The following is a 25247-nucleotide window of genomic DNA, read 5'->3' as shown; positions in this document are numbered from 1 at the left end:
TGCTGAACCTCTTTCTTTATTTTGGGGGGCTGCTGAAACTCTTTATTTTTGGGGGGGCTCTGGGGGCCTTCACCCTCTTCTTCCTCCCCACCGTGGGCAGCCTGAGGAGGGGGGGGCAAAAAGGGGGCTCAGCATCCCAAAAATAAGGGGAAACCCCTCAAAATAAACATGACCAGCCCAAAATTGGTCCCCCCCCCCAAATTGAACACCCCCCCCAATTAAAAATGCTCTAATTAAAGACCCCCAGTTAAACACATTCCCATCGAAGACCACCAATTAACCCTCCCAAAATTAACCCCTCAAAAGACCCCCCCCAATTAAAGACCCCCTAATTAACTCCCCCAATCCACCTCCCCAATTAAAGACTCCCCAATTAACCCCCCTAATTGGGCTCCCCTAATTAAGCCCCTCAATTAAACAACCCTCCCAATTAAACTCCCCCCAATTGAAACACCCCCCCCCATTAAACTCCCTCCAATTAACCCCCCAAATAAAGACCCTCCAATGAATCCCCTAATTAAACACCCAATTAATCCCCCAATTAACCCTCCCAGTTAAAGACCACCTCCCCACTTAAAGCCACTAATTACAGACCTCAATTAATCCCTTATTAGCCCCCCAATTAAACCTCCCAATTAAAGACCCTCTCAATTAAAGCCACTAATTACAGACCCCAATAAACCCCCTTAATAAATCCCCCAATTAATCCTTCCAATTAAACCTCCCAATTAAAGACCACCTCCCAATTAAAGACCCTAATTACAGACCCCAATTAACCCCCTTATTAATCCCCCCAATTAAACCTTCCAGTTTAAGACCCCCCCAATTAAACCCACTAATCACAGACCCCAATTAACCCCCTTATTAAATCTCCCAATTAAACCTCCCAGTTAAAGACCCCCCCCCAATTAAAGCCACTAATTACAGACCCCAATTAAATCCCCCCAATTAAATCCCCCCCTAATTAAAGCCCCCCACTCACCATCCTGTGTCTCCGTCACTGGGGCACAACTGGGGGGGGGGGAGAGACACAATTTGGGGGAGGGGCTCTGGTTTTTGGGACCCCCCCCTCCAAATTTTGGGACCCCTCCCCAAATTTTAGGACCCCCCCCTTAATTTTGGGACCCCTCCCCAAATTTTGGGACCCCTCCCCAAATTTTGAAGACCCCCCCTTCAAGTTTTGGGGGGGGTCTCTTTAATCCCCCCCAATCTCCCTCCGGCACCTCCCACAGGTCCCAAAATTTTAGGGACCCCCCCTACATGTTTACATATTTTGGGCGATCCCCCCCCAAAATTTTAGGGACCCCCCCCCCACGATTTTGGGGACCCCCCCCCCCCCAAACCTCCACTTCACCCTCATCCATCCCCTCCCACCGTCCCCCCTTCCGAGACCCCCGGGGACCCCCCCAGGTACTCCTGACACTCCCCCTGATTTTGGGGACCCCTCCACGATTTTGGGGACCCCTCCCCGAATTTAGGGACCCCCCCCAGATTTTTGGGACGCCCCTTTTCCCCCCCAAACCCCCACTTCACCCTCATCCACCACCTCCCACCATCCCCGCTCCAAGACCCCCGGACCCGGGGGTGCCTCCCCCCGACTCCTACAGACCCCCCTGCTTTTAGGGACCCCCTCTCGATTTTGGGGACCCCCCCTCGGTTTTTAGGGTGCCCCTTTTCCCCCCCAAATCTCCACTTCACCCTCATCATTCCCCTCCCACCGTCCCCGCTCCAAGACCCCCAGACCCGGGGGTACCTCCCCCCGACTCCCACAGACCCCCCTGCTTTTAGGGACCCCTCCCCGATTTTGGGGGACCCCTCCCCGATTTTAGGGACCCCTCCCCGATTTTTGGGATGCCCCTTTTCCCCCCCAAATCCCCACTTCACCCTCATCCATCCCCTCCCACCGTCCCCCTTCCGAGACCCCCGGGGACCCCCCCAGGTACTCCTGACACTCCCCCTGATTTTGGGGACCCCTCCACGATTTTGGGGACCCCTCCCCAAATTTAGGGACCCCCCCAGATTTTTGGGACACCCCTTTTCCCCCCCAAATCTCCACTTCACCCTCATCCACCACCTCCCACCGTCCCCGCTCCAAGACCCCCGGACCCGGGGGTGCCTCCCCCCGACTCCTACAGACCCCCCTGCTTTTAGGGACCCCCCCGGGATTTTGAGGACCCCCCCCAGATTTTTGGGATGCCCCTTTTCCCCCCCAAATCTCCACTTCACCCTCATCCACCACCTCCCACCGTCCCCGCTCCAAGACCCCCAGACCCGGGGGTGCCTCCCCCCGACTCCCACAGACCCCCCTGCTTTTAGGGACCCCCCCCCGGGATTTCGGGGACCCCCCCCCGTGTTTTTGGGGTTCCCCCTCACCGCGGATCTCGAGCCTGCACTCGGTCAGGGCCTCCCCCAGCTCGTTGCTGGCCCTGCAGCCGTAGGTGCCGCCGTCGAAGGGGCCGGGCTTGCGGATGAGCAGGGTCAGCACCCCCTGGCTGTGCCGGGCCAGGAACCGAGGGTCGTCCCCGATGGCCATCTGGTTCTTCAGCCACACCACCTTGGGCTGGGCAGGGGGCACCGAGGGTCAGGAGAGACCAGAAATGCACCCCAAAAACACCCCAGAAACATCCCAAAAACACCCACACCTCAGGGTGAATCCATCCCCTACTTATGGGGGGAGTGACCCCCAAAATCCACCCCAAAAACATCCCAAAAACACCCACGCTTGGATCTGAATCCATGCCCTACTTATGGGGGAGTGGCCCCCAAAATCCACCCCGAAAACACCCCAAAAACACCCACACCTGGGTCTGCACCCACAGCCCCATTGGGATGGGGAGAATGGGTTGGGGGACCCCCAAATCCACCCCAAAAACACCCCCCAAGGTGGCCCCAAAACCTGGTTCTTCAGCCACACCACCTTGGGCTGGGCAGGGGGGAAAACGGGTCAGGAGAGACCAGAAATGCACCCCAAAAACACCCACACCTCGGGGTGAACCCACAGCCCCATTAGGGCACCTCAAAACCCCTCCTAAAACCCACCCCAAACCCCTCCCTCACACCTGGTTCTTCAGCCACACCACCTTGGGCTGGGCAGGGGGCACCGAGGGTCAGGAGAGACCAGAAATGCACCCCAGAAACACCCCAGAAACACTCAGACCCCATTGGGACACCCCAAAACCACCCCAGGACCCCCAAACCTTCACCCAGCCCCCCCTGGGACCCCCAAAACCCACCCCAGGACCTCTAAAACTTCACCCAGGACCCCCAAACCCCCCCGAGGAGCCCCAAATCTTCACCCAGGACCCCCAAACCTTCACCCACCCCCCCCCGGGCCCCCCCAAACCCCCCCAGGGCCCCCCCGGACCTTGGGGTGCCCCCTGACCATGCAGTCGAGGGTTGGAGGGATGAGCTGGGGGACCCCAAAACTCACTCCAGGACCCCCAACCTTCACCCAGGACCCCCAAACCTTCACCCACCCCCCCTGGGACCCCCCAAACCCCCCCAGGGACTCCCCCGGACCTTGGGGTGCCCCCTGACCGCACAGTTGAGGGTTGGAGGGATGACCCGGGGGACCCCAAAACTCACTCCAGGACCCCAAACGTTCACGCAGGACCCCCAAAACCTTCACCCAGGACCCTCCTGGGACCCCCAAAACCCACCCCAGGACCTCTAAAACTTCACCCAGGACCCCCAAACCTTCACCCAGGACCCCCAAACCTTCACCCAGACCCCCCCAGGACCCCTTAAACCCCTCCGGGGTCCCCCAAATCTTCACCCAGGACCCCAAACCTTCACCCAGGACCCCCAAACCTTCTCCCATCCCCCCTGGGACCCCCAAACCTTCACCCAGGACCCCAAAACCCACCCCAGGACCCCCAAACCTTCTCCCAGCCCCCCCTGGGACCCCCCCAAACCCCCCCAGGGCCCCCCCCGGACCTTGGGGTGCCCCCTGACCGTGCAGTTGAGGGTTGGAGGGATGACCCGGGGGACCCCAAAACTCACTCCAGGACCCCCAAACCTTCACCCAGGACCCCAAACGTTCACGCAGGACCCCCAAAACCTTCACCCAGGACCCTCCTGGGACCCCCAAAACCCACCCCAGGACCTCTAAAACTTCACCCAGGACCCCCAAACCTTCACCCAGGACTCCCAAACCTTCACCCAGACCCCCCCAGGACCCCTTAAACCCCTCCGGGGTCCCCCAAATCTTCACCCAGGACCCCAAACCTTCACCCAGGACCCCCAAACCTTCTCCCATCCCCCCTGGGACCCCCAAACCTTCACCCAGGACCCCAAAACCCACCCCAGGACCCCCAAACCTTCTCCCAGCCCCCCCTGGGACCCCCCCAAACCCCCCCAGGGCCCCCCCCGGACCTTGGGGTGCCCCCTGACCGTGCAGTCGAGGGTTGGAGGGATGACCCGGGGGACCCCAAAACTCACTCCAGGACCCCCAAACCTTCACCCAGGACCCAAAACCTTCACACAGGACCCCCAAACCTTCACCCAGAGCCCCTGGGAACCCCAAAACCCCCCCCCAGGACCTCTAAAACTTCACCCAGGACCCCCAAACCTTCACCCAGAACCCCCTGGGAACCCCAAACCTTCACCCAGGACCCCCCAAACCCACCCCAGGACCCCCAAACCTTCTCCCAGACCCCCCCTGGGACCCCCCAAACCCACCCCAGGACCCCCAAAACTTCACCCAGGACCCCCCCTGGGAACCCCAAACCTTCAACCAGGACCCCAAAACCCACCCCAGGACCCCCAAACCTTCACCCAGGACCCCCAAACCTTCACCCAACCCCCCCTGGGACCCCCAAACCTTCACCCAGGACCCCAAACCTTCACCCAGGACCCCTCCTGGGATCCCCCAAACCCCCCCAGGGCCCCCCCCGGACCTTGGGGTGCCCCCTGACCGCGCAGTTGAGGGCGGTGGAGTATCCTGCGACGGCGCTGCGATCCACCAGCGGGGTCAGGAACTGGGGGGCCGAGCGGAAATCGTGCTCCTGGTACTGGGGGGGCTTCAGCCGCAGCTCTGGGGGGGGCACGGGGGGAGTTGGGCCCCCAAAACCCACCCCAGGACCCTCAAAACTACACCCAGGAGCCCCAAAACTTCACCCAGGACCCCCAAAACCCACCCCAGGATCACCAAAACCCACCCCAGGTCCCCCAAACCTTCAATCAGGACCCCCAAAACCCACCCCAGGACCCCCAAACCTTCACCCAGACCCCCCTGGGACCCCCAAAATCCACCCCAGGACCCCTAAAACTTCACCCAGGACCCCCAAAACCCACCCCAGGATCACCAAAACCCACCCCAGGTCCCCCAAACCTTCAATCAGGACCCCCAAAACCCACCTCAGGACCCCCAAACCTCCACCCAGACCCAACTGGGACCCCCAAACTCCACCCCAAGACCCCGAAAACTTCACCCAGGACCCCCAAAACCCACCCCAGGATCACCAAACCTTCACCCAGACCCCCTGGGACCCCCAAAACCCACCCCAGGACCTCAAAACCTTCACCCAGACCCCCCTGGGACCCCCAAAACCTACTTCAGGACCTCCAAACCTTCACCCAGACCCCCCTGGGACCCCCAAAACCTACTTCAGGACCTCCAAACCTTCACCCAGACCCCCTGGGACCCCCAAAACCCACCCCAGGACCCCAAAACCTTCACCCAAACCCCCCTGGGACCCCCAAAACCCACCCCAGGACCCCCAAACCTTCACCCAAACCCCCCTGGGACCCCCAAAACCTACTTCAGGACCTCCAAACCTTCATCCACAGTCCCCTGGGACCCCCCAAACCCCCTCAAACTTCCCCCCAAACCCCCCAAATCCCCCCCAAACCCCCCCGGGACCCCCCCAAATTCGGGGTACCCGCTTTGGGGATGAGGGGGGTGTTGCTGGACAGCCCGGGGGTCTTGCTGAGCCTGCACAGGTGTCCCCCAAACCCCCCAAATCCCCCCAAAACCCCCCCAAATCCCCCCAAATCCCCCCCAAACCCCCCCAACTCCCCCTAAATCCCCCCAAATCCCCCCTATACCTCCTCAAATCCCCCCTAAATCCCCCTCAAACCCCCCCAAATCCCCCCCAAATCTCCCCAAATCCCCCCTAAACCCCCCCAAATCCCCCTCAGACCCCCCCAGACCCCCCTAAATCCCCCTAAAATCCCCTCAACCCCCCCCCAAATCCCCCCAAATCCCCCCCAAACCCCCTGGGGACCCCCCCAGCTTCGGGGTACCCGCTTTGGGGATGAGGGCCGTGTTGCTGGACAGCCCGGGGGTCTCGCTGAGCCCGCACAGGTGCCCCCCAAACCCCCTAAAACCTCCCCAAATCCCCTCAAACCCCCCCAAATCCCCCCCAAACCCCCCCAAATCCCCCTCAAACCCCTCCAAATCCCCCTCAAACCCCCCCAAATCCCCCTCAAACCCCCCAAATCCCCCCCAAACCTCCCCCAAATCCCCCCCAAATCCCCCCCAAATCCCCCCCAAACCCCCCAAATCCCCCCCAAACCCCCTGGGGACCCCCCCAGCTTCGGGGTACCCGCTTTGGGGATGAGGGCCGTGTTGCTGGACAGCCCGGGGGTCTCGCTGAGCCCGCACAGGTGCCCCCCAAACCCCCCAAAACCCCCTTGTAACCTGCCCAAATCCCCCCCAAATCCCCCCCAGATCCCCCCAAAATCCCACCAAATGCCCCCCAGATCCCCTCAAAACCTCCCCAAATTCCCTCAAATTCCCCCCAGACCTCCCCAAACCTCCCTGAATCCCCCTCAAACCCCCCTCAAAATCCCCCCAAACTCTCCCAAATCGCCCCAAATCCCCCTCAAACCTCCTCAAATCCCCCCCAAATTCCCCTCAAAGCCCCCCAAATCCCCCTCAAACCTCCCCAAATCCCCCCCAAACCCCCTCAAATCCCCCCCAAACCCCCTGGGGACCCCCCCAGCTTCGGGGTACCCGCTTTGGGGATGAGGGCCGTGTTGCTGGACAGCCCGGGGGTCTCGCTGAGCCCGCACAGGTTCTCGCTGAACACCTTGAACAGGTACTCGTTGCCCATGACCAGCTCGGACACCGTGCAGCGCGTCGGCCGGTTGTGCTCGTACACCGTGAACCACTCCTGGGGGGGGGGGAATCAGGGCGTTTGGGGGGGCTTGGAGGGGGTTTGGGGGGCTTAGAGTGGGTTTGGGGGGCAAAGGAGGGGGTTTGGGGGGGCTTGGAGGGGGTTTGGGGGGATTGGAGGGCAGACAAGGGGGTTTGGGGGGCAAAGGAGGGGGTTTGGGGGGGTTTGGGGGAGTTTAGGGGGGTTTGGGGGGGTTGGAGGCCAGACAAAGGGGTTTGGGGGGCAAAGGAGGGGGTTTGGGGGGGCTTGGAGGGGGTTTGGGGGGGTTTGGGGGGGTTGGAGGGCAGACAAGGGGGTTTGGGGGGGTTTGGGGGGCAAAGGAGGGGGTTTGGGGGGTTTAGGGGGCAAAGGAGGGGGTTTGGGGGGGCTTGGAGGGGGTTTGGGAGGGGTTTGGGGGGGTTGGAGGGCAGACAAGGGGGTTTGGGGGGGTTAGAGGGGGGTTTGGGGGGGCTTGGAGGGGGTTTGGGGGGGCTTGGGGGGGGTTGGAGGGCAGACAAGGGGGTTTGGGGGGCAAAGGAGGGGGTTTGGGGGGGCTTCGAGGGGGTTTGGGGGGCTTAGAGTGGGTTTGGGGGGCAAAGGAGGGGGTTTGGGGGGGCTTCGAGGGGGGTTGGGGGGCTTAGAGTGGGTTTGGGGGGCAAAGGAGGGGGTTTGGGGGGGCTTGGAGGGGGCTTGGGAGGGGTTTGGGGGGGTTGGAGGGCAGACAAGGGGGTTTGGGGGGCAAAGGAGCGGGTTTGGGGGGGCTTGGAGGGAGTTTGGGGGGGGTTTGGGGGGGGTTTGGGGGGGCTTGGAGGGGGTTTGGAGGGGGTTTGGGGGGGGTTTGGGGGGGTTGGAGGCCAGACAAGGGGGTTTGGGGGGCAAAGGAGGGGGGTTTGGGGGAGTTTAGGGGGGTTTGGGGGGGTTGGAGGGCAGACAAGGGGGTTTGGGGGGGCCTGGAGGGGGTTTGGGGGGGGTTGGAGGTGTTTGGGGGGGCTTGAAGGGGGTTTGGGGGGTTTAAGGGGTGTTTGGGGGCAGCCAAGGGGCTTTGGGGGGCAAAAGAGGAGGTTTGGGGGAGCAGCCAAGAGGGTCTGGGGGTCAGTTTGGGGGTCTGAGGGCTCAGTTGGGGGTTCGAGGGTGTTTGGGAGTGCCCGGGGGGGTTATTTTGGGGTCTGGGGTCTCATTTGGGGGTCTGGGGGTGCCCGGGGGGGTTATTTTGGGGTCTGGGGGTGTTTGGGGGTGCCCGGGGGGGTTATTTTGGGGTTGGGGGTCAGTTTGGGGGTCTGAGGGCTCAGTTGGGGGTCTGGGGGTGCCCGGGGGGTTATTTTGGGGTCTGGGGGTTATTTTGGGGTCTGGGGGTGTTTGGGGGTCCCCAGGGGGGTTATTTCGGGGTCTGGGGGTCAGTTTGGGGTCTGGGGTGTTTGGGGGTGTCCCAGGGGGGTTATTTTGGGGTCTGGGGGTCAGTTTGGGGTCTGGGGGTGTTTGGGGGGGTTATTTTGGGGTCTGGGGGTCAGTTTGGGGTCTGGGGGTGTTTGGGGGGGTTATTTTGGGGTCTGGGGGTCAGTTTGGGGTCTGGGGGTGCCCGGGGGGTTATTTTGGGGTCTGGGGGTCAGTTTGGGGTCTGAGGGTGTTTGGGGGTGCCCGGGGGGTTATTTTGGGATCTGGGGTCTCATTTGGGGGTCTGGGGGTGCCGGGGGGTTATTTTGGGGTCTGGGGGTCAGTTTGGAGTCTGGGGGTCCCCCGGGGGGGTTATTTTGGGGTCTGGGGGTTATTTTGGGGTCTGGGGGCTCAGTTGTGGATCTGGGGGTCCCCCGGGGGGGGTGTTCTTTGGGGGTGCCCCCTCACCATGGTTCTCTTGTCGGCCTTCAGCACGGTGTACCCCGTCACCTCAGCGTTGCCGTCGTCCTCGGGGGGCTCCCACTCCACCAGGGCGTTGAACCCCCAAACCTCCTTCACCTGCACCGACTTGGGGGGGCCGGGGCGCTCTGGGGGGGGGGGATGTCATGTCAGGGACCCCCAAAATAGCCCCAAAATAACAAAAAAAACCACTCCCAAAATATCCCAAAATAACAAAAAAAAATACTCCCAAAATAACCCAAAATAACAAAAAATACTCCAAAAATAACAAAAAAAAATACCCCCCAATACCCCAAAATAACAAAAAAAGATCCTAAAATAGCCCAAAATAACAAAAAAAAAATACCCCTAAAATACCCCAAAAAACTCAGAAAAAACCTCAAACAAAATACCCCAAAAATACCCCCAAAAAACCCCAAAACACCCACAAATCCCCCCAAAAATACCCCAAAAAACTCAGAAAAAACTCAAACAAAATACCCCCAAAATACCCCAAAAATGCCCCCTAAAATACCCCCCAAAGCTCCTTCACCTGCACCGACCTGGGGGGGCCGGGGCGCTTTGGGGGGGGAAAGTCATGTCAGGGACCCCCAAAATAGCCCCAAAATACCCCAAAATAACAAAAAAATACCCCTAAAATACCCCCAAAAAATCAGAAAAAACCTCAAACAAAATACCCCAAAAATACTCCAAAAAAACCCCAAAAAACCCCAACCCCCCCCCAAAAATATCCCAAAAACCCCAGAAAAAAACCTCAAACAAAATACCCCAAAATACCACAAAATACCCCAAAATTGCCCCCGAAAATACCCCCCAAAGCTCCTTCACCTGCACCGACCTGGGGGGGCCGGGGCGCTCTGGGGGGGGAAAGTCATGTCAGGGACCCCCAAAATAGCCCCAAAATACCCCAAAATAACAAAAAAATACCCCTAAAATACCCCCCAAAAATCAGAAAAAACCTCAAACAAAATACCCCCAAAAATACTCCAAAAATGCCCCCTAAAATACCCCCCAAAGCTCCTTCATCTGGACGGACTTGGGGGGGCCGGGGCGCTCTGGGGGGGGGGGTAAATCATGTCAGGGACCCCCAAAATAGCCCAAATAACAAAAAAATACCCCAAAAATACCTCAAAATAATAAAAAAATACCCCCAAAATACCTCAAAATACTCAGAAAAAAACCTCAAACAAAATACTCCAAAAATACTCCAAAAAAACCTCACGACCCCCCCCAAAAAAACCCAGAAAAAACCTCAAACTAAACAGCCCCAAAATACCCCAAAATACCCCAAAATTGTCCCTTAAAATACCCCCCAAAGCTCCTTCATCTGGACGGACTTGGGGGGGCCGGGGCGTTCTGGGGGGGGGAAAGTCATGTCAGGGACCCCCAAAATAGCCCCAAAATAGCCCAAAATAACAAAAAAATACCCCCAAAATAACAAAAAAAAAGCCCCAAAATACCCCAAAATAACAAAAAGTACCCCCAAAATAACAAAAAAAAAATAGCCCGAAAATACCCCAAAATAATAAAAAATACCCCCAAAATACCTCGAAATAACAAAAAAAAAACACAAAATACCCCAAAATAACAAAAAAATCCCAAAAAATAACCAAAAAAATAGCCCCAAAATGTCCCAAAATAACAAAAAAATATCCCAAAAAATAACAAAAACAAAATAGCCCCAAAATAACAAAAAATACCCCCAAAATACCCCAAAATAACAACAAAGAAAAATACCGACAAAATACCCCAAAATAACAAAAAATACCCCAAAAATAAAAAAAAAATAGCCCCAAATACCCCAAAATAACAAAAAAAGATCCTAAAATAGCCCAAAATAACAAAAAAAAAATACCCCCAAAATAGCCCAAAATACTCTGGGGGGCATCACCTCAGGGACCCCCCCCCTGGAACTCAGACACCCCCAAAAATAGCCCAAAATGCCCCAAAATAACAAAAAATACCCCCCAGTCCCTCCCAGTGCCCTCCCAGTGCTCCCAGTGCCCTCCCAGTGCCCTCCCAGTGCCATCCCAGTGCCCCCAGTGCCCTCCCAGTGCCCTCCCAGTGCTCCCAGTGCTCCCAGTGCCCTCCCAGTGCCCTCCCAGTGCCCTCCCAGTGCTCCCAGTGCTCTCCCAGTGCTCTCCCAGTGCCCTCCCAGTGCTCCCAGTGCCCTCCCAGTGCCCTCCCAGTGCCATCCCAGTGCCCCCAGTGCCCTCCCAGTGCCATCCCAGTGCTCCCAGTGCCCTCCCAGTGCCCTCCCAGTGCTCCCAGTGCCCTCCCAGTGCCCTCCCAGTGTCCTCCCAGTGCTCCCAGTGCTCCCAGGGCCCTCCCAGTGCCATCCCAGTGCTCCCAGTGCCATCCCAGTGCCCTCCCAGTGCCCTCCCAGTGCTCCCAGTGCCCCCAGTGCCCTCCCAGTGCTCCCAGTTACCGACGACGCGCAGTCTGATGGTGGCCGTGTCCTCCTCCCAGTGCTCCCAGTGCCCTCCCAGTGCCATCCCAGTCTATACCAGTGCTCCCAGTGCTCTCCCAGTGCCATCCCATCACTCCCAATGACCCATCCCATCACTCCCAGTCTCTCCCAGTGCTCCCAGTGCCATCCCAGTCTCTCCCAGTCCGTCCCAGTTACCGCCGACGCGCAGTCTGATGGTGGCCGTGTCCTCCATGCCCTCGATGGCCACGGCCAGCTCGTAGTGCCAGTGCTCCCAGTGCCCTCCCAGTGCTCCCAGTGCCCCCCCAGTGCCCTCCCAGTGTCCTCCCAGTGCTCCCAGTGCCCTCCCAGTCCCTCCCAGTGCTCCCAGTTACCGCCGACGCGCAGTCTGATGGTGGCCGTGTCCTCCATGCCCCCGATGGCCACGGCCAGCTCGTAGTGCCAGTGCCCCCAGTGCCCTCCCAGTGCCCTCCCAGTGCTCCCAGTGACCCATCCCATCACTCCCAGTATATCCCAGTCCCTCCCAGTATATCCCAGTTACCGACGATGCGCAGTCTGATGGTGGCCGTGTCCTCCATGCCCTCGATGGCCACGGCCAGCTCGTAGTGGCCGCTGTGTGCCCGCGTGGCCGCGCGGATGAAGAACACCGTGTCCCGCTCCGACGTGCGGATGGCCACGGCCTCGGGCAGGGCCCCGCCCCCCTTCGTCCACGTCACCTGGGGGCGGGGCTTACCCTGGAGGGGGCGGGGCAACGGAGCAGGTAATTAGTTCATATTAGTGGTCTGGGTCAGCTGGGGGCGGGGCTTGTTCTAAAGGGGGCGGGGCAAAGGGGAGTTAATGAGATGGACATGCCCACTTGTCACGTTGGGGCGGAGCTTCTCCTGTAGGGGCGGGGCTATGTCAACTGGGGGAGGGGCTTGTCTTAAGGGGGCGGGGCAAAGGAGCAGGTAATTAGTTAATATTAGTGGTCTGTGTTGCCTGGGGGCGGGGCTTACCCTAAAGGGGGCGGGGCAAAGGAGCAGGTAATTAGTTCATTGGAGTGGTCTGGGTCAGCTGGGGGCGGGGCTTGCCCCAAAGGGGGCGGGGCAATGCAGCAGGTAATTAGTTAATATTAGTGGTCTGTGTTGCCTGGGGGCGGGGCTTATCCTGGAGGGGGCGGGGCAAAGGAGCAGGTAATTAGTTCATATTAGTGGTCTGGGTCAGCTGGGGGCGGGGCTTATCCTAAGGGGGGGGGGCAAAGGGACACACCCACTTGTCACCTGGGGGCGGAGTTTCTCCTGTAGGGGCGGGGCTATGCCAGCTTATGTCAGGGGGCGGGGCTTACCCTTGGAGGGGCGGGGCAAAGGAGCAGGTAATTAGTTAATATTAGTGGTCTGTGTCCCCTGGGGGCGGGGCTTGTTCTAAGGGGGCGGGGTAACGCAGCAGGTAATTAGTTCATTGGAGTGGTCTGTGTTGCCTGGGGGCGGGGCTTACCCTAAAGGGGGCGGGGCTTTGTGCAGGTAATTAGTTCATTGGATTGGTCTGTGTCACCTGGGGGCGGAGCTTCTTCTGTAGGGGTGGGACTATGCCAGCTGGGGGCGGGGCTTGCCATGAGGGGGCGGGGCAACGGGGCAGGGAATTAGTTCATTGGATTGGTCTGTGTCACCTGGGGGCGGGGCTTCTCCTGTAGGGGAGGGGCTATGTCACATGGGGGCGGGGCTTGCCATGAGGGGGCGGGGCAAAGGGGCAGGGAATTAGTTCATTGGATTGGTCTGTGTCACCTGGGGGCGGGGCTTCTCCTGCAGGGGGCGGGGCAAAGGGGAGTTAATGAGATAGACACGCCCACTTGTCACTTTTGGGGGCGGGGCTTCTCCTATAGGGGCAGGCCCATGTCACCTGGGGGCGGGGTTTGTCTTAAGGGGGCGGGGCAAAGGGGTGGTTAATGAGATGGACACACCCACTTGTCACCTGTGGGCGGGGCTTGTCCTAAGGGGGCGGCGCAAAGGGAGGCAGTTTCTGGGGGTCCCCCCCCAATTTTTGGGTCCCCCCCCCCAATTTTTGGGTCACCCCCCCAATTTTTGGGGGTCCCCCCTCACCTGGAAGGGGATGACGAGGTTCCCCTGTCCCCCAATTTTTGGGTGTCACCCCCCAATTTTTGGGTCACCCCCCCAATTTTTGGGGTGCCCCCTCACCTGGAAGGGGATGACGAGGTTCCCCCCCCCAATTTTTGGGGGTGCCCCCTCACCTGGAAGGGGATGACGAGGTTCACCTGCTCCCCCACCTTCCTGACGTAGGTTTGCCGCAGGTGTCGGGGCAGCCGGATTTTGGGGCGCTCTGGGGGGGGGCGGGGGGGTGTCAGTGGGGTGGGCCCCCCCGGTTTTGGGGTCCCACCCCCAGTTTTGGGGTCCCCCCCCCAGTTTTGGGGTCCCCCACCTCAGTTTTGGGGTGTTTCCCCCGGGTTTTGGGGTCCTCATCCCTTAGTTTGAAGTCCCACCCCCGGTTTCGGGATGTCCCCCCCCGGGTTTTGGGGCCCTCATCCCGGTTTTGGGGTCCCATCCCCACTTTTGGGGTCCTCACCCCCAGCTTTGGAGTCCCCACTCCCGGTTTTGGGGTCCCCATCCTGGTTTGGGGTCCCACCCCTGGTTTGGGGGTCCCATCCCCAGTTTTGGGGTCCTCACCCCCAGCTTTGGGGTCTCCCACCCCCCCAGTTTTGGGGTTCCCCCATCGTTTCAAGCTCCCCCACCCTCCACGTTTGGGGGTCCCTTGTGAGTTCAGCCACCCCCCCCGCCCATATTTTGGGGTCCCCCCTCCATGTTTTGGGGTCTCCCCGTGTTTTGGGGTCTCCCCATGCTTTGGAGGTCTCTTCACGTTTTGGGGTCCCCCCATGATTTCAGATTCCTCCCCCCCCACGTGTTTGGGGTCCCCCCATGGTCTCAGACACCCCCCCTTCCATATTTTGGGGTCTCCCCATGTTCTGGGGTTCTCCTCACGTTTTGGGGTCCCCCCGTGGTCTCAGCCCCCCCCCCTCCCATATTTTGGGGTCCCCCCGTGATTTCAAACCCCCCTCCCATATTTTGGGGTCCCCCTGTGATTTCAGCCCCCCCCCTCCCCGTGATTTCAGCCCCCCCCCCCCATATTTTGGGGTCCCCCCGTGATTTTCCAGCCCCCCCCCCCCATATTTTGGGGTCCCCCCGTGATTTTACAGCCCCCCCCCACACATTTTGGGGTCCCCCCGTGATTTTCCAGTCCCCCCTCCATATTTTGGGGTCCCCCCCATATTTTGGGGTCCCCCCCATATTTTGGGGTCCCCCCCCACATTTGGGGTCCCCCCGTGATTTTTCAGCCCCCCCTCCCCATGATTTCAGCCCCCCCCATATTTTGGGGTCCCCCCGTGATTTTCCAGCCCCCCCCCCATATTTTGGGGTCCCCCCCCCACATTTGGGGTCTTCCCCCCGGGGGTCTCACCGACGATCTCGCGGATGGTGACGGGCTGGGCCATGGTGGCGGGGGGGCTCCTGCCGGCGATGTTGACCCCCACCACCCTGAACAGCAGCTTCTCCCCCGTCGGCAGCCCCCGCACCGTCAGCCCGCAGCGCTCCACCGGCTCCGTGTTCGCGGGGACCCACTGCGTGTCTGGGGGGGGAACACCAAAAATCAGGGGGTTATGGGGCTGGGAGGGGGGCTATGGGGCTGGGAGGGGGGCTATGGGGCTGGGGGCACAGAGAGATTGGGGGCTATGGGGCTGGGGCTCCACGGGCTGCGTGTTCGCGGGGACCCACTGCGAGTCTGGGGGGCAGAAATGGGGGGGTTATGGGGCTGGGAGGGGGGTTATGGGGCTGGGAAGGGGGTTATGGGGCTGGGAGGGGGTTATGGGGCTGGGGCTCCACGGGCTCCGTGTTCGCGGGGACCCACTGCGAGTCTGGGGGGGGAATCAAAAATTTGGGGGGGTTATGGGGCTGGGAGGGGGGTTATGGGGCTGGGAGCACAGGTTTAGGGGGTTATGGGGCTGGGGGCACAGAGAGATTGGGGGTTATGGGGCTGGGAAAGGGGCTATGGGGCTGGGGCTCCACCGGCTCCACGTTCGCGGGGACCCACTGCGAGTCTGGGGGGGGAACACCAAAAATCAGGGGGTTATGGGGCTGGGAAAGGGGCTATGGGGCTGGGGCTCCACCGGCTCCGCGTTCGCGGGGACCCACTGCGAGTCTGGGGGGGGGAATCAAAAATTTGGGGGGGTTATGGGGCTGGGAGGGGGGCTATGGGGCTGGGAAGGGGGTTATGGGGCTGGGGCTCCACCGGCTCCGCGTTCGCGGGGACCCACTGCGAGTCTGGGGGGCAAATTGGGGGGTTATGGGGCTGGGAAGGGGGCTATGGGGCTGGGAAGGGGGTTATGGGGCTGGGGCTCCACCGGCTCCGCGTTCGCGGGGACCCACTGCGAGTCTGGGGGGCAGAAATGGGGGGTTATGGGGGGGAAATTGGGGGGTTATGGGGCTGGGGCTCCACCGGCTCCGTGTTCGCGGGGACCCACTGCGAGTCTGGGGGGCACAGATCGGGGGGTTATGGGGCTGGGGGCACAGGTTTAGGGGGGCTATGGGGCTGGGGGCACTAGATTGGGGGGTTATGGGGCTGGGAGGGGGGCTATGGGGCTGGGAAGGGGGTTATGGGGCTGGGGCTCCACGGGCTCCGCGTTCGCGGGGACCCACTGCGAGTCTGGGGGGGGAGAAATGGGGGGTTTATGGGGCTGGGAAGGGGGCTATGGGGCTGGGAAGGGGGTTATGGGGCTGGGGCTCCACCGGCTCCGCGTTCGCGGGGACCCACTGCGAGTCTGGGGGGCACAGATCGGGGGGTTATGGGGGGAAATTGGGGGGTTATGGGGCTGGGGCTCCACGGGCTCCGTGTTCGCGGGGACCCACTGCGAGTCTGGGGGGCAGAAATGGGGGGTTATGGGCTGGGGGCACAGGTTTAGGGGTTATGGGGCTGGGGGCACAGGTTTAGGGGGTTATGGGGCTGGGGCTCCACCGGCTCCGTGTTCGCGGGGACCCACTGCGAGTCTGGGGGGCACAGATCGGGGGGTTATGGGGCTGGGAGGGGGGCTATGGGGCTGGGGGCACAGGTTTAGAGGGTTATGGGGCTGGGAGAGGGGTTATGGGGCTGGGAGGGGGGTTATGGGGCTGGGGGCACAGGTTTAGGGGGTTATGGGGCTGGGAAAGGGGGTCCCGCACTCCCCCCCTCCTTCACCAGGTACCCGTCGATGCCCCCCCCGTGAATCACAGACCCCACAGGGTTTTGGGGTCTCTCCCCTGGTTTGGGGGTGTCTCCTCCCATATTTCAGGGTCTCCTCCCATATTTTGGGGTCTCCCCCCTAATTTGGGGTCCCCGATTTCACTCCCCTCTCCCCAGTACCCCACCAGGTACCCCTCGATGCCGCCCCACATTTCAGGATCTCCCCCCGGTTTTGGGGTGTCTCTCCCCATATTTTGGGGTCTCCCCCACATTTTGGGGTCCCCCCATGTTTGGGGTCCCGCACTCACCCCCCTCCTTGCAGTCCTCCACCAGGTACCCGTCGATGCCCCCCCATGAATCACGGACCCCACAGGGTTTTGGGGTCCCTCCCCTGGTTTTGGGGTGTCTCTCCCCATATTTTGGGGTGTCTCTCCCCATACTTTGGGGTCTCCCCCACATTTTGGGGTCTCCCCCATATTTTGGGGTCCCCCCACATTTTGGGGTCCCCCCATGTTTGGGGTCCCGCACTCACCCCCCTCCTTGCAGTCCTCCACCAGGTACCCGTCGATGCCCCCCCATGAATCACGGACCCCACAGGGTTTTGGGTGTCTCCCCCGGGTTTTGGGGTGTCTCTCCCCACATTTTGGGGTGTCTCTCCCCATACTTTGGGGTCTCCCCCACATTTTGGGGTCTCCCCCAAGTTTGGGGTCCCTCACTCCCCCCCCTCCTTGCAGTACTCCACCAGGTACCCTTCGATGCCCCCCCGTGAATCACAGACCCCACAGGGTTTTGGGTCCCTCCCCCGGGTTTTGGGGTGTCTCCCCCACATTTTGGGGTCTCCCCCATATTTTGGGGTCCCCCCCGATTTGAGGCCCCCCACTCCCCCCCCTCCTTGCAGTCCTCCACCAGGTACCCGTCGATGCCCCCCCGTGAATCACAGACCCCACAGGGTTTTGGGGTCCCTCCCCGGGTTTTGGGGTGTCTCCCCCACATTTTGGGGTCTCCCCCATATTTTGGGGTCCCCCCCGATTTGGGGTCCCGCACTCCCCCCCCTCCTTGCAGTCCTCCACGAGGTACCCGTCGATGCCCCCCCATGAATCACAGACCCCACAGGGTTTTGGGGTCCCTCCCCCGGGTTTTGGGGGTGTCTCTCCCCACGTTTTGGGGTCTCCCCCATATTTTGGGGTCCCCCCAAGTTTTGGGGTCCCGCACTCACCCCCCTCCTTGCAGTACTCCACGAGGTAGCCGTCGATGCCCCCCGCCCCGATGCGCTCGGGCGGGCGCCACTTGAGCGTCGCCCGTCGTGTCCGTCACGTCCTCCAGGGTCAGGTGGGTGGGTTCGCTCGTGGGGGCTGCGGGGGGACCCCAAAAATCACCCCCTGCGCCCCAAAACCCCCTCAGGACCCCCCTAAATCCCCCCCAGGACCCCCCAAATCCCCCCCAGGACCCCCCAGACCCACCGATGGGCATGAAGGGCTGGCTGTTGGCGCTGGGGGCCGAGACCCCGATGGCGTTGACGGCGAAGACCCTCATCTCGTACAGGACCCCCAAACCCCCCCAAATCCCCCCAAATCCGCCCCAGGACCCCCCAAATCCCCCCAAACCCCCTCAGGACCCCCCAAATCCCCCCGGACCCACCGATGGCATGAAGGGCTGGCTGTTGGCGCTGGGGGCCGAGACCCCGATGGCATTGACGGCGAAGACCCTCATCTCGTACAGGACCCCCCAAACCCACCCAAATCCCCCCCAGATCCCCCCCAAACCCCCTCAGGACCCCCCAAATCCCCCTAAATCCCCCCCAGGACCCCCCAAATCCCCCCCAGACCCACCGATGGGCATGAAGGGCTGGCTGTTGGCGCTGGGGGCCGAGACCCCGATGGGTCCTGCAGGACCCCCCAAATCCCCCCTAAATCCCCCCTAAATCCCCTTCAAACCCTCCCAGACCCCCTCAGGACCCCCCAAATCCCCCCCAAATCCCCCCCGGACCCACCGATGGGCATGAAGGGCTGGCTGTTGGCGCTGGGGGCCGAGACCCCGATGGCGTTGACGGCGAAGACCCTCATCTCGTAGAGGACCCCCTCGATCATCCGCGTGGACTCGAAGGTGGGGCCGGGAACGACCTCGAAGTTCAGCTTCATCCAGCGCATGGAGCCCTTCTTCTTGCGCTCCACCAGGTAACCTGGCACAGGTGAGATGGGGACAGGTGGGACAGGTGGGACAGGTGAGACAGGTGGGACAGGTGAGACAGGTGGGACAGGTGGGACAGGGACAGGTGAGACAGGGACAGGTGGGACAGGTGGGACAGGTGGGACAGGTGGGACAGGTGGGACAGACAGGGACAGGTGGGACAGGTGGACAGGGACAGGTGGCACAGGTGAGATGGGGACAGGTGGGACAGGTGGGACAGGTGGGGCAGGGACAGGGGGACACATCAACCCCTTCTTCTTGCGCTCCACCAGGTAACCTGGCACAGGTGAGACAGGGGGGACAGGGACAGGTGAGAGAGGTGGGACAGGTGGGACAGGTGGGACAGGGACAGGTGGGACAGGGACAGGTGAGACAGGGTCAGGTGAGACAGGGACAGGTGGGACAGGTGGGACAGGTGGGACAGGTGGGACAGGGACAGGTGGGACAGGGACAGGTGAGACAGGTGAGACAGGGACAGGTGGGACAGGGACAGGTGAGACAGGGACAGGTGGGACAGGGACAGGTGAGACAGGGACAGGTGGGACAGGTGGGACAGGGACACATCAATCTCTTCTTGCGCTCCACCAGGTAACCTGGCACAGGACAGGTGAGATGGGGACAGGTGGGACAGGTGGGACAGGTGAGACAGGTGGGACAGGTGAGACAGGTAGGACAGGGACAGGTGGGACAGGTGAGACAGGTGGGACAGGGACAGGTGGGACAGGTGGGACAGGTGAGATGGGGACAGGTGGGACAGGGACAGGTGAGACACATCAACCCCTTCTTCTTGCGCTCCACCAGGTAACCTGGGACGGGACAGGGACAGGTGGGACACGGACAGGTGGGACAGGTGGGACAGGTGAGACAGGTACAGGTGGGACAGGTGAGACAGGGACAGGTGGGACAGGTGGGACAGGTGGGACAGGTGGGACAGGGACAGGTGGGACAGGGACAGGTGAGACAGGTGGGACAGGTGGGACGGGGGACACATCAATCCCTTCTTCTTGTGCTCCACCAGGTAACCTGGGACAGGTGGGACAGGTGAGACAGGTGGGACACGGACAGGTGGGACAGGTGGGACAGGTGGGACAGGGACAGGTGAGACAGGGACAGGTGGGACAGGTGGGACAGGGACAGGTGAGACAGGGACAGGTGGGACAGGTGGGACAGGGACAGGTGAGACAGGGACAGGTGAGACAGGGACAGGTGGGACAGGGACACATCAATCCCTTCTTCTTGCGCTCCACCAGGTAACCTGGGACAGGTGAGACAGGTGGGACAGGTGGGACAGGGACAGGTGAGACAGGGACAGGTGGGACAGGTGGGACAGGGACAGGTGGGACAGGTGAGACAGGGGGACACATCAATCCCTTCTTCCACTCCACCAGGTAACCTGGGACAGGACAGGTGAGATGGGGACAGGTGGGACAGGGACAGGTGGGATGGGTGGGACATGGACAGGTGGAACAGGTGAGACAGGGACAGGTGGGACAGGTGGGACAGGTGGGACAGGTGGGACAGGGACAGGTGGGACAGGGACAGGTGGGACAGTGAGATAGGGACACATCAATCCCTTCTTCTTGCGCTCCACCAGGTAACCTGGGACAGGTGGGACAGGGACAGGTGAGACAGGGACAGGTGGGACAGGGACAGGGGGACACATCAATCCCTTGTTCTTCCGCTCCACCAGGTAACCTGGGACAGGTGGGACAGGTGGGACAGGGACAGGTGGGACAGGTGGGACAGGGACAGGTGCCACAGGTGCCAGGTGTGTCTCACCTGTGAGGGGCTGTCCCCTGTCATACTGGTACAGGTGACAGGGACAAAGACAAGTGACAGTGACACAGACAGGTGACACAGGTGACAAGGACAGGTGACACAGGTGACACAGGTGGCAGGTGCCACAGACAGGTGCCACAGGTGCCAGGTGAGCCTCACCTGTGACGGGCTGTCCCCTGTTGTACTGGGACAGGTGACAGTGACACAGACAGGTGACAGGTGACACAGGTGACAAGGACAGGTGACACAGACAGGTGACCCAGGTGACACAGGTGACCCAGACAGGTGACCCAGGTGCCGAGGACAGGTGTGTGCCTCACCTGTGACGGGCTGTCCCCCGTCGTACTTGGGGGGCTCCCAGGCGAGCACGGCCCAGTCCTCGCCCACCGAGGTGACACGAACGGCCTCGGGGGGGTCGGGCACGTCTGGGGGGGCACAGGGGGGGGCACGTGGGCACGGGGGGCACACACAGGTGTGCCCAGGTGTGTCCCCATGCCCCCAGTGTGTCCAGGTGTGTCTCAATGTCCCCAAGTGTGCCCAGGTGTGTCCCCATTCTCCTAGGTGTGTCCCCAGTGCCCCCAGGTGTGTCCCCAATGCCCCCAGGTGTGTCCAGGTGTGCCCAGGTGTGTCTCAATGTCCCCAGGTGTGCCCAGGTGTGCCCAGGTGTTCCCAGGTGTGTCCCCAATGCCCCCAGGTGTGTCCCCATGCCCCCAGGTGTGTCCCCATGCCCCCAGGTGCCCCCAGGTGTGTCCCCAATGCCCCAGGTGCCCCCAGGTGTGTCCCCAATGCCCCCAGGTGTGCCCCCATGTCTCCAGGTGTGCCCAGGTGTGTCCCCATGCCCCCAGGTGCCCCCAGGTGCCCCCGTCCATACCCACGACGCGCAGGGTGATGGTGGCCGTGTCCTCCCCGGCGGGGTTGGTGACCCTGATCTCGTACCTGCCCTTGTCCCCCCAGGTGTGTCCCCATGCCCCCAGGTGTGTCCAGGTGTGCCCAGGTGTGTCCCCATGTCCCCAGGTGCCCCCAGGTGTGTCCCCATTCTCCCAGGTGTGTCCCCATGTCCCAGGTGTGTCCCCAGGTGTGTCCCCATGTCCCAGGTGTGTCCCCAGGTGTGTCCCCATGTCCCAGGTGTGTCCCCAGGTGTGCCCAGGTGCCCCCAGGTGCCCCCAGGTGCCCCCGTCCATACCCACGACGCGCAGGGTGATGGTGGCCGTGTCCTCCCCGGCGGGGTTGGTGACCCTGATCTCGTACTTGCCCTCGTCCCCCCAGGTGTGTCCCCAATGCCCCCAGGTGTGTCCCCATGCCCCCAGGTGTGCCCAGGTGCCCCCAGGTGTGCCCAGGTGTGTCCCCAATGCCCCCAGGTGTGTCCCCAATGCCCCAGGTGCCCCCAGGTGCCCCCAGGTGTGTCCATACCCACGACGCGCAGGGTGATGGTGGCCGTGTCCTCGCCGGCGGGGTTGGTGACCCTGATCTCGTACTTGCCCTCGTCCCCCCTCTCGGCGCTCTCGATGACGAAGCTGCTCAGCTCGTGCTTGTCCTCCAGCCGCGCCCGCCCCTCGCGCGCTGAGAACTCCTGGGCACGGGTGGGGGGACAGGTGGGCACGGGGGGGACAGGTGGGCACGGGGGGGACAGGTGGGGACAGCTGGGTATGGAGGGGACACCTGGGCACAGGTGGGGGGACAGGTGGGCACGGGGGGGGACAGGTGGGGACAGCTGGGGATGGGGGGGGGACACCTGGGCATGGGGGGGGACACCTGGGCACAGGTGAGGGGACAGGTGGGCACGGGGGGGACAGGTGGGGACACCTGGGGACACCTGGGGAGGGAGGGACACCTGGGCACAGGTGAGGGGACAGGTGGGCACAGGGGAGGGCACCTGGGCATGGGGGGAACACCTGGGGAAGGGGGGGGACACCTGGGGATGGGGGGGACACCTGGGGAGGGAGGGACACTTGGGCACAGGTGAGGGGACAGGTGGGCACATGGGAGGGCACCTGGGCATGGGGGGGACACCTGGGGATGGGGGGGGACACCTGGGGATGGGGGGGACAGGTGGGGATGGGGGGGGACAGGTGGGGACACCTGGGGATGGGAGGGGACAGGTGGGGATGGGAGGGGACAGGTGGGGACGCCTGGGGACACCTGGGGATGGGGGGGGACACCTGGGGATGGGGGGGGGACACCTGGGATGGGGGGGGACACCTGGGCACAGGTGAGGACACCTGGGGATGGGAGGGGACAGGTGGGGCCAGGGGGGACAGGTGAGGACAGCTGAGGATGGGGGGGACAGGTGAGGGCACCTGGGGATAAGTGGGGACGTGGGATGACACGGGGGGTGACGGGGGGTCACAAGGTGACACGGGGACATTGGGGTGACACAGGGACATTGGGGGGTCCCGGGGGGGTCCCGGGGGTCTCACCTGCCCGTCCTTGGTCCAGGTGATGGTGGGCAGGGGCTCCCCGGAGATGGGCACGGGGGGGACACAGGGGGTGACACAGGGGGTGACACCGGGGGGGTCCCAGGGGGGACAGGGGTGACACTGGGGGGTCTCAGGGGGTCCCAGGGTGACAGGGGGATATTGGGGGGTCCTGGGGGGTCCCGGGGGGTCCCGGGGGGTCTCACCTGCCCGTCCTTGGTCCAGGTGACGGTGGGCAGGGGCTCCCCGGAGATGGGCACGGGGGGGACACAGGGGGGACAGGGGAGGTTCGAGGGTGACACAGGGACACGGGGGTGACCCGGGGGTCCCGGGGGGTCCCGGGGGGGTCCCGGGGGTCTCACCTGCCCGTCCTTGGTCCAGGTGACGGTGGGCAGGGGCTCCCCGGAGATGGGCACGGGGGGTGACACAGGGGGTGACACGGGGACACTGGGGGGTCCCAGGGGGTCCCAGGGTGACACAGGGACACGGGGTGACACGGGGGGCTCTGGGGTGACCCGGGGGGGTCCCGGGGGGGTCCCGGGGGTCTCACCTGCCCGTCCTTGGTCCAGGTGACGGTGGGCAGGGGCTCCCCGGAGATGGGCACGTCGAGCCGCAGTTTGTTCCCGGCCACCACCACGAGCGTGTTCTCCGTGTCCCGCCCCGAGCAGTCCAGGTGGATCTTGGGGGCTCTGGGGGGGCCGCGGGGGTCGCACCGGAACCCCCCCACCCGTGTCCCTTCCCCTCCCCCCCCCGATGGCACCGGAACCCCCCCCCGGTAGTACCTCCCCCCCCCCCCCCGTGTCCCTTCCCCTCCCCCCGATGGCACCGGACCCCCCCCCATTGTGCCCTCCCCCTCTCGATGTCCCCTCCCCCTCCCTCCATGTCCCCTCCCCCAAGTCCCCTCCCCCACCATGTCCCCTCCCCTCCCCTCGATGTCCCCTCCCCCCCATGGCCCCTGCCCCCATGGCCCCTCCCCCCTTCATGGCCCCTCCCCTCCATGGCCCCTCCCCTCCATGGCCCCTCCCTCGATGTCCCCTCCCCCCATGGCCCCTCCCCTCCATGGCCCTCCCTCGATGTCCCCTCCCCCCGTGTCCCCTCCCCCCCATGGCCCCTCCCCCTCACCTTGTTTCGGCACGTACTCCACCTTGATCTCTGGGGGGGGGAGGGGAAGAAAAAGGGGGGGAGGGGTTAGTGGGGGATCCCCGGTGACGTCATGACCCCCCTCCGTGACGTCAGAGACCCCGCAAAGGACTCCCCAGTGTCTTCAGAGACCCCCCAAAGACCCCCCCAGTGACATCACAGACCCCCCAAGTGACATCACAGACCCCCCAAGTGACATCACAGACCCCCCAAAGACCCCCCAGTGACATCAGAGACCCCCGAGTGCCCCCGAGTGCCCCCCCAGCCCCATAACCGACCCCCGGACCCCCATAAGTGTCCCCAAAGCCCCCCCAGTGCCCCCCCGAGCCCATAACCGACTCTCCCAGCCCATAACCGACCCCCCCAGCCCCATAACCGGCCCCCCGGACCCCCCTAAGTGTCCCCAAAGCCCCCCGAGTGCCCCCCCAGCCCCATAACCGACCCCCCCAGCCCATAACCGACCCCCCCAGCCCCATAACCGACCCCCCAGCCCCCCATAAGTGTCCCCAAAGCCCCCCGAGTGCCCCCCCCAGCCCCATAACCGACCCCCCGGCCCCCCATAAGTGTCCCCAAAGCCCCCCGAGTGCCCCCCCAGCCCACAATCGACCCCCCAGACCCTCATAAGTGTCCCCAAAGACCCTCAAGAGCCCCCCGGCCCCATAACCGACCCCCCCAGCCCCATAACCGACCCCCCGGACCCCCCTAAGTGTCCCCAAAGCCCCCGAGTGCCCCCCAGCCCCATAACCGACCCCCCCAGCCCCATAACCGACTCTCCCAGCCCCATAACCGACCCCCCAGCCCCATAACCGACCCCCCGGCCCCCCATAAGTGTCCCAAAGCCCCCTGAGTGCACCCCCAGCCCATAACCGACCCCCCAGCCCCCCATAAGTGTCCCCAAAGCCCCCGAGTGCCCCCCCAGCCCCACAATCGACCCCCCAGACCCTCATAAGTGTCCCCAAAGACCCCCAAGAGCCCCCCGGCCCCATAACCGACCCCCCCAGCCCCATAACCGACCCTCCCAGCCCCATAACCGACCCCCCGGACCCCCCTAAGTGTCCCCAAAGCCCCCCCAGTGCCCCCCCGAGCCCCCCCCGTGCTCACCGAGGAAGTTGAGCTTGGCCGAGAGGGACAGGGCGTACCCGTCGGGCA

The 25247-nt window shown here is 62.8% G+C and overlaps 1 protein-coding gene and 2 long non-coding RNA genes across 3 annotated transcripts; 2 read left to right on the top strand and 1 right to left on the bottom strand.

Annotated features, from left to right (window-relative positions):
* On the bottom strand, nt 1-25242 carry LOC127465561 (myosin-binding protein C, fast-type-like; the record flags this gene model as incomplete). Its single annotated transcript, XM_051776063.1, is given in 17 exon segments — nt 1-101; nt 983-1011; nt 2374-2560; nt 4899-5035; nt 6959-7118; nt 8940-9079; nt 11921-12113; nt 13604-13692; nt 14824-14991; nt 17795-17876; nt 17878-17930; nt 18569-18757; nt 20865-20969; nt 21955-22114; nt 23509-23645; nt 24081-24110; nt 25200-25242. Coding segments are annotated over 16 exon segments (1887 nt in total), but the record flags the coding sequence as incomplete, so codon positions are not given.
* On the top strand, nt 2612-2979 carry LOC127465559 (uncharacterized). Its single transcript, XR_007902270.1, has 2 exons — nt 2612-2676; nt 2949-2979. It is a non-coding gene; the product is annotated as an uncharacterized LOC127465559 (long non-coding RNA).
* On the top strand, nt 19208-20421 carry LOC127465557 (uncharacterized). The gene is made up of 3 exons (XR_007902269.1): nt 19208-19243; nt 20030-20062; nt 20404-20421. It is a non-coding gene; the product is annotated as an uncharacterized LOC127465557 (long non-coding RNA).
* Nucleotides 25243-25247: the final 5 nt, after the last annotated feature.

The sequence above is a fragment of the Manacus candei genome, unplaced genomic scaffold (assembly GCF_025592945.1).
Source record: "Manacus candei isolate 608988 ecotype Guabito, Panama unplaced genomic scaffold, ASM2559294v1 h1tg000431l, whole genome shotgun sequence".
NCBI classification, from domain to species: domain Eukaryota; kingdom Metazoa; phylum Chordata; class Aves; order Passeriformes; family Pipridae; genus Manacus; species Manacus candei.
Note: the sequence above shows the minus strand (reverse complement) of the source record. Positions and strands in the feature narration are given on the sequence as shown.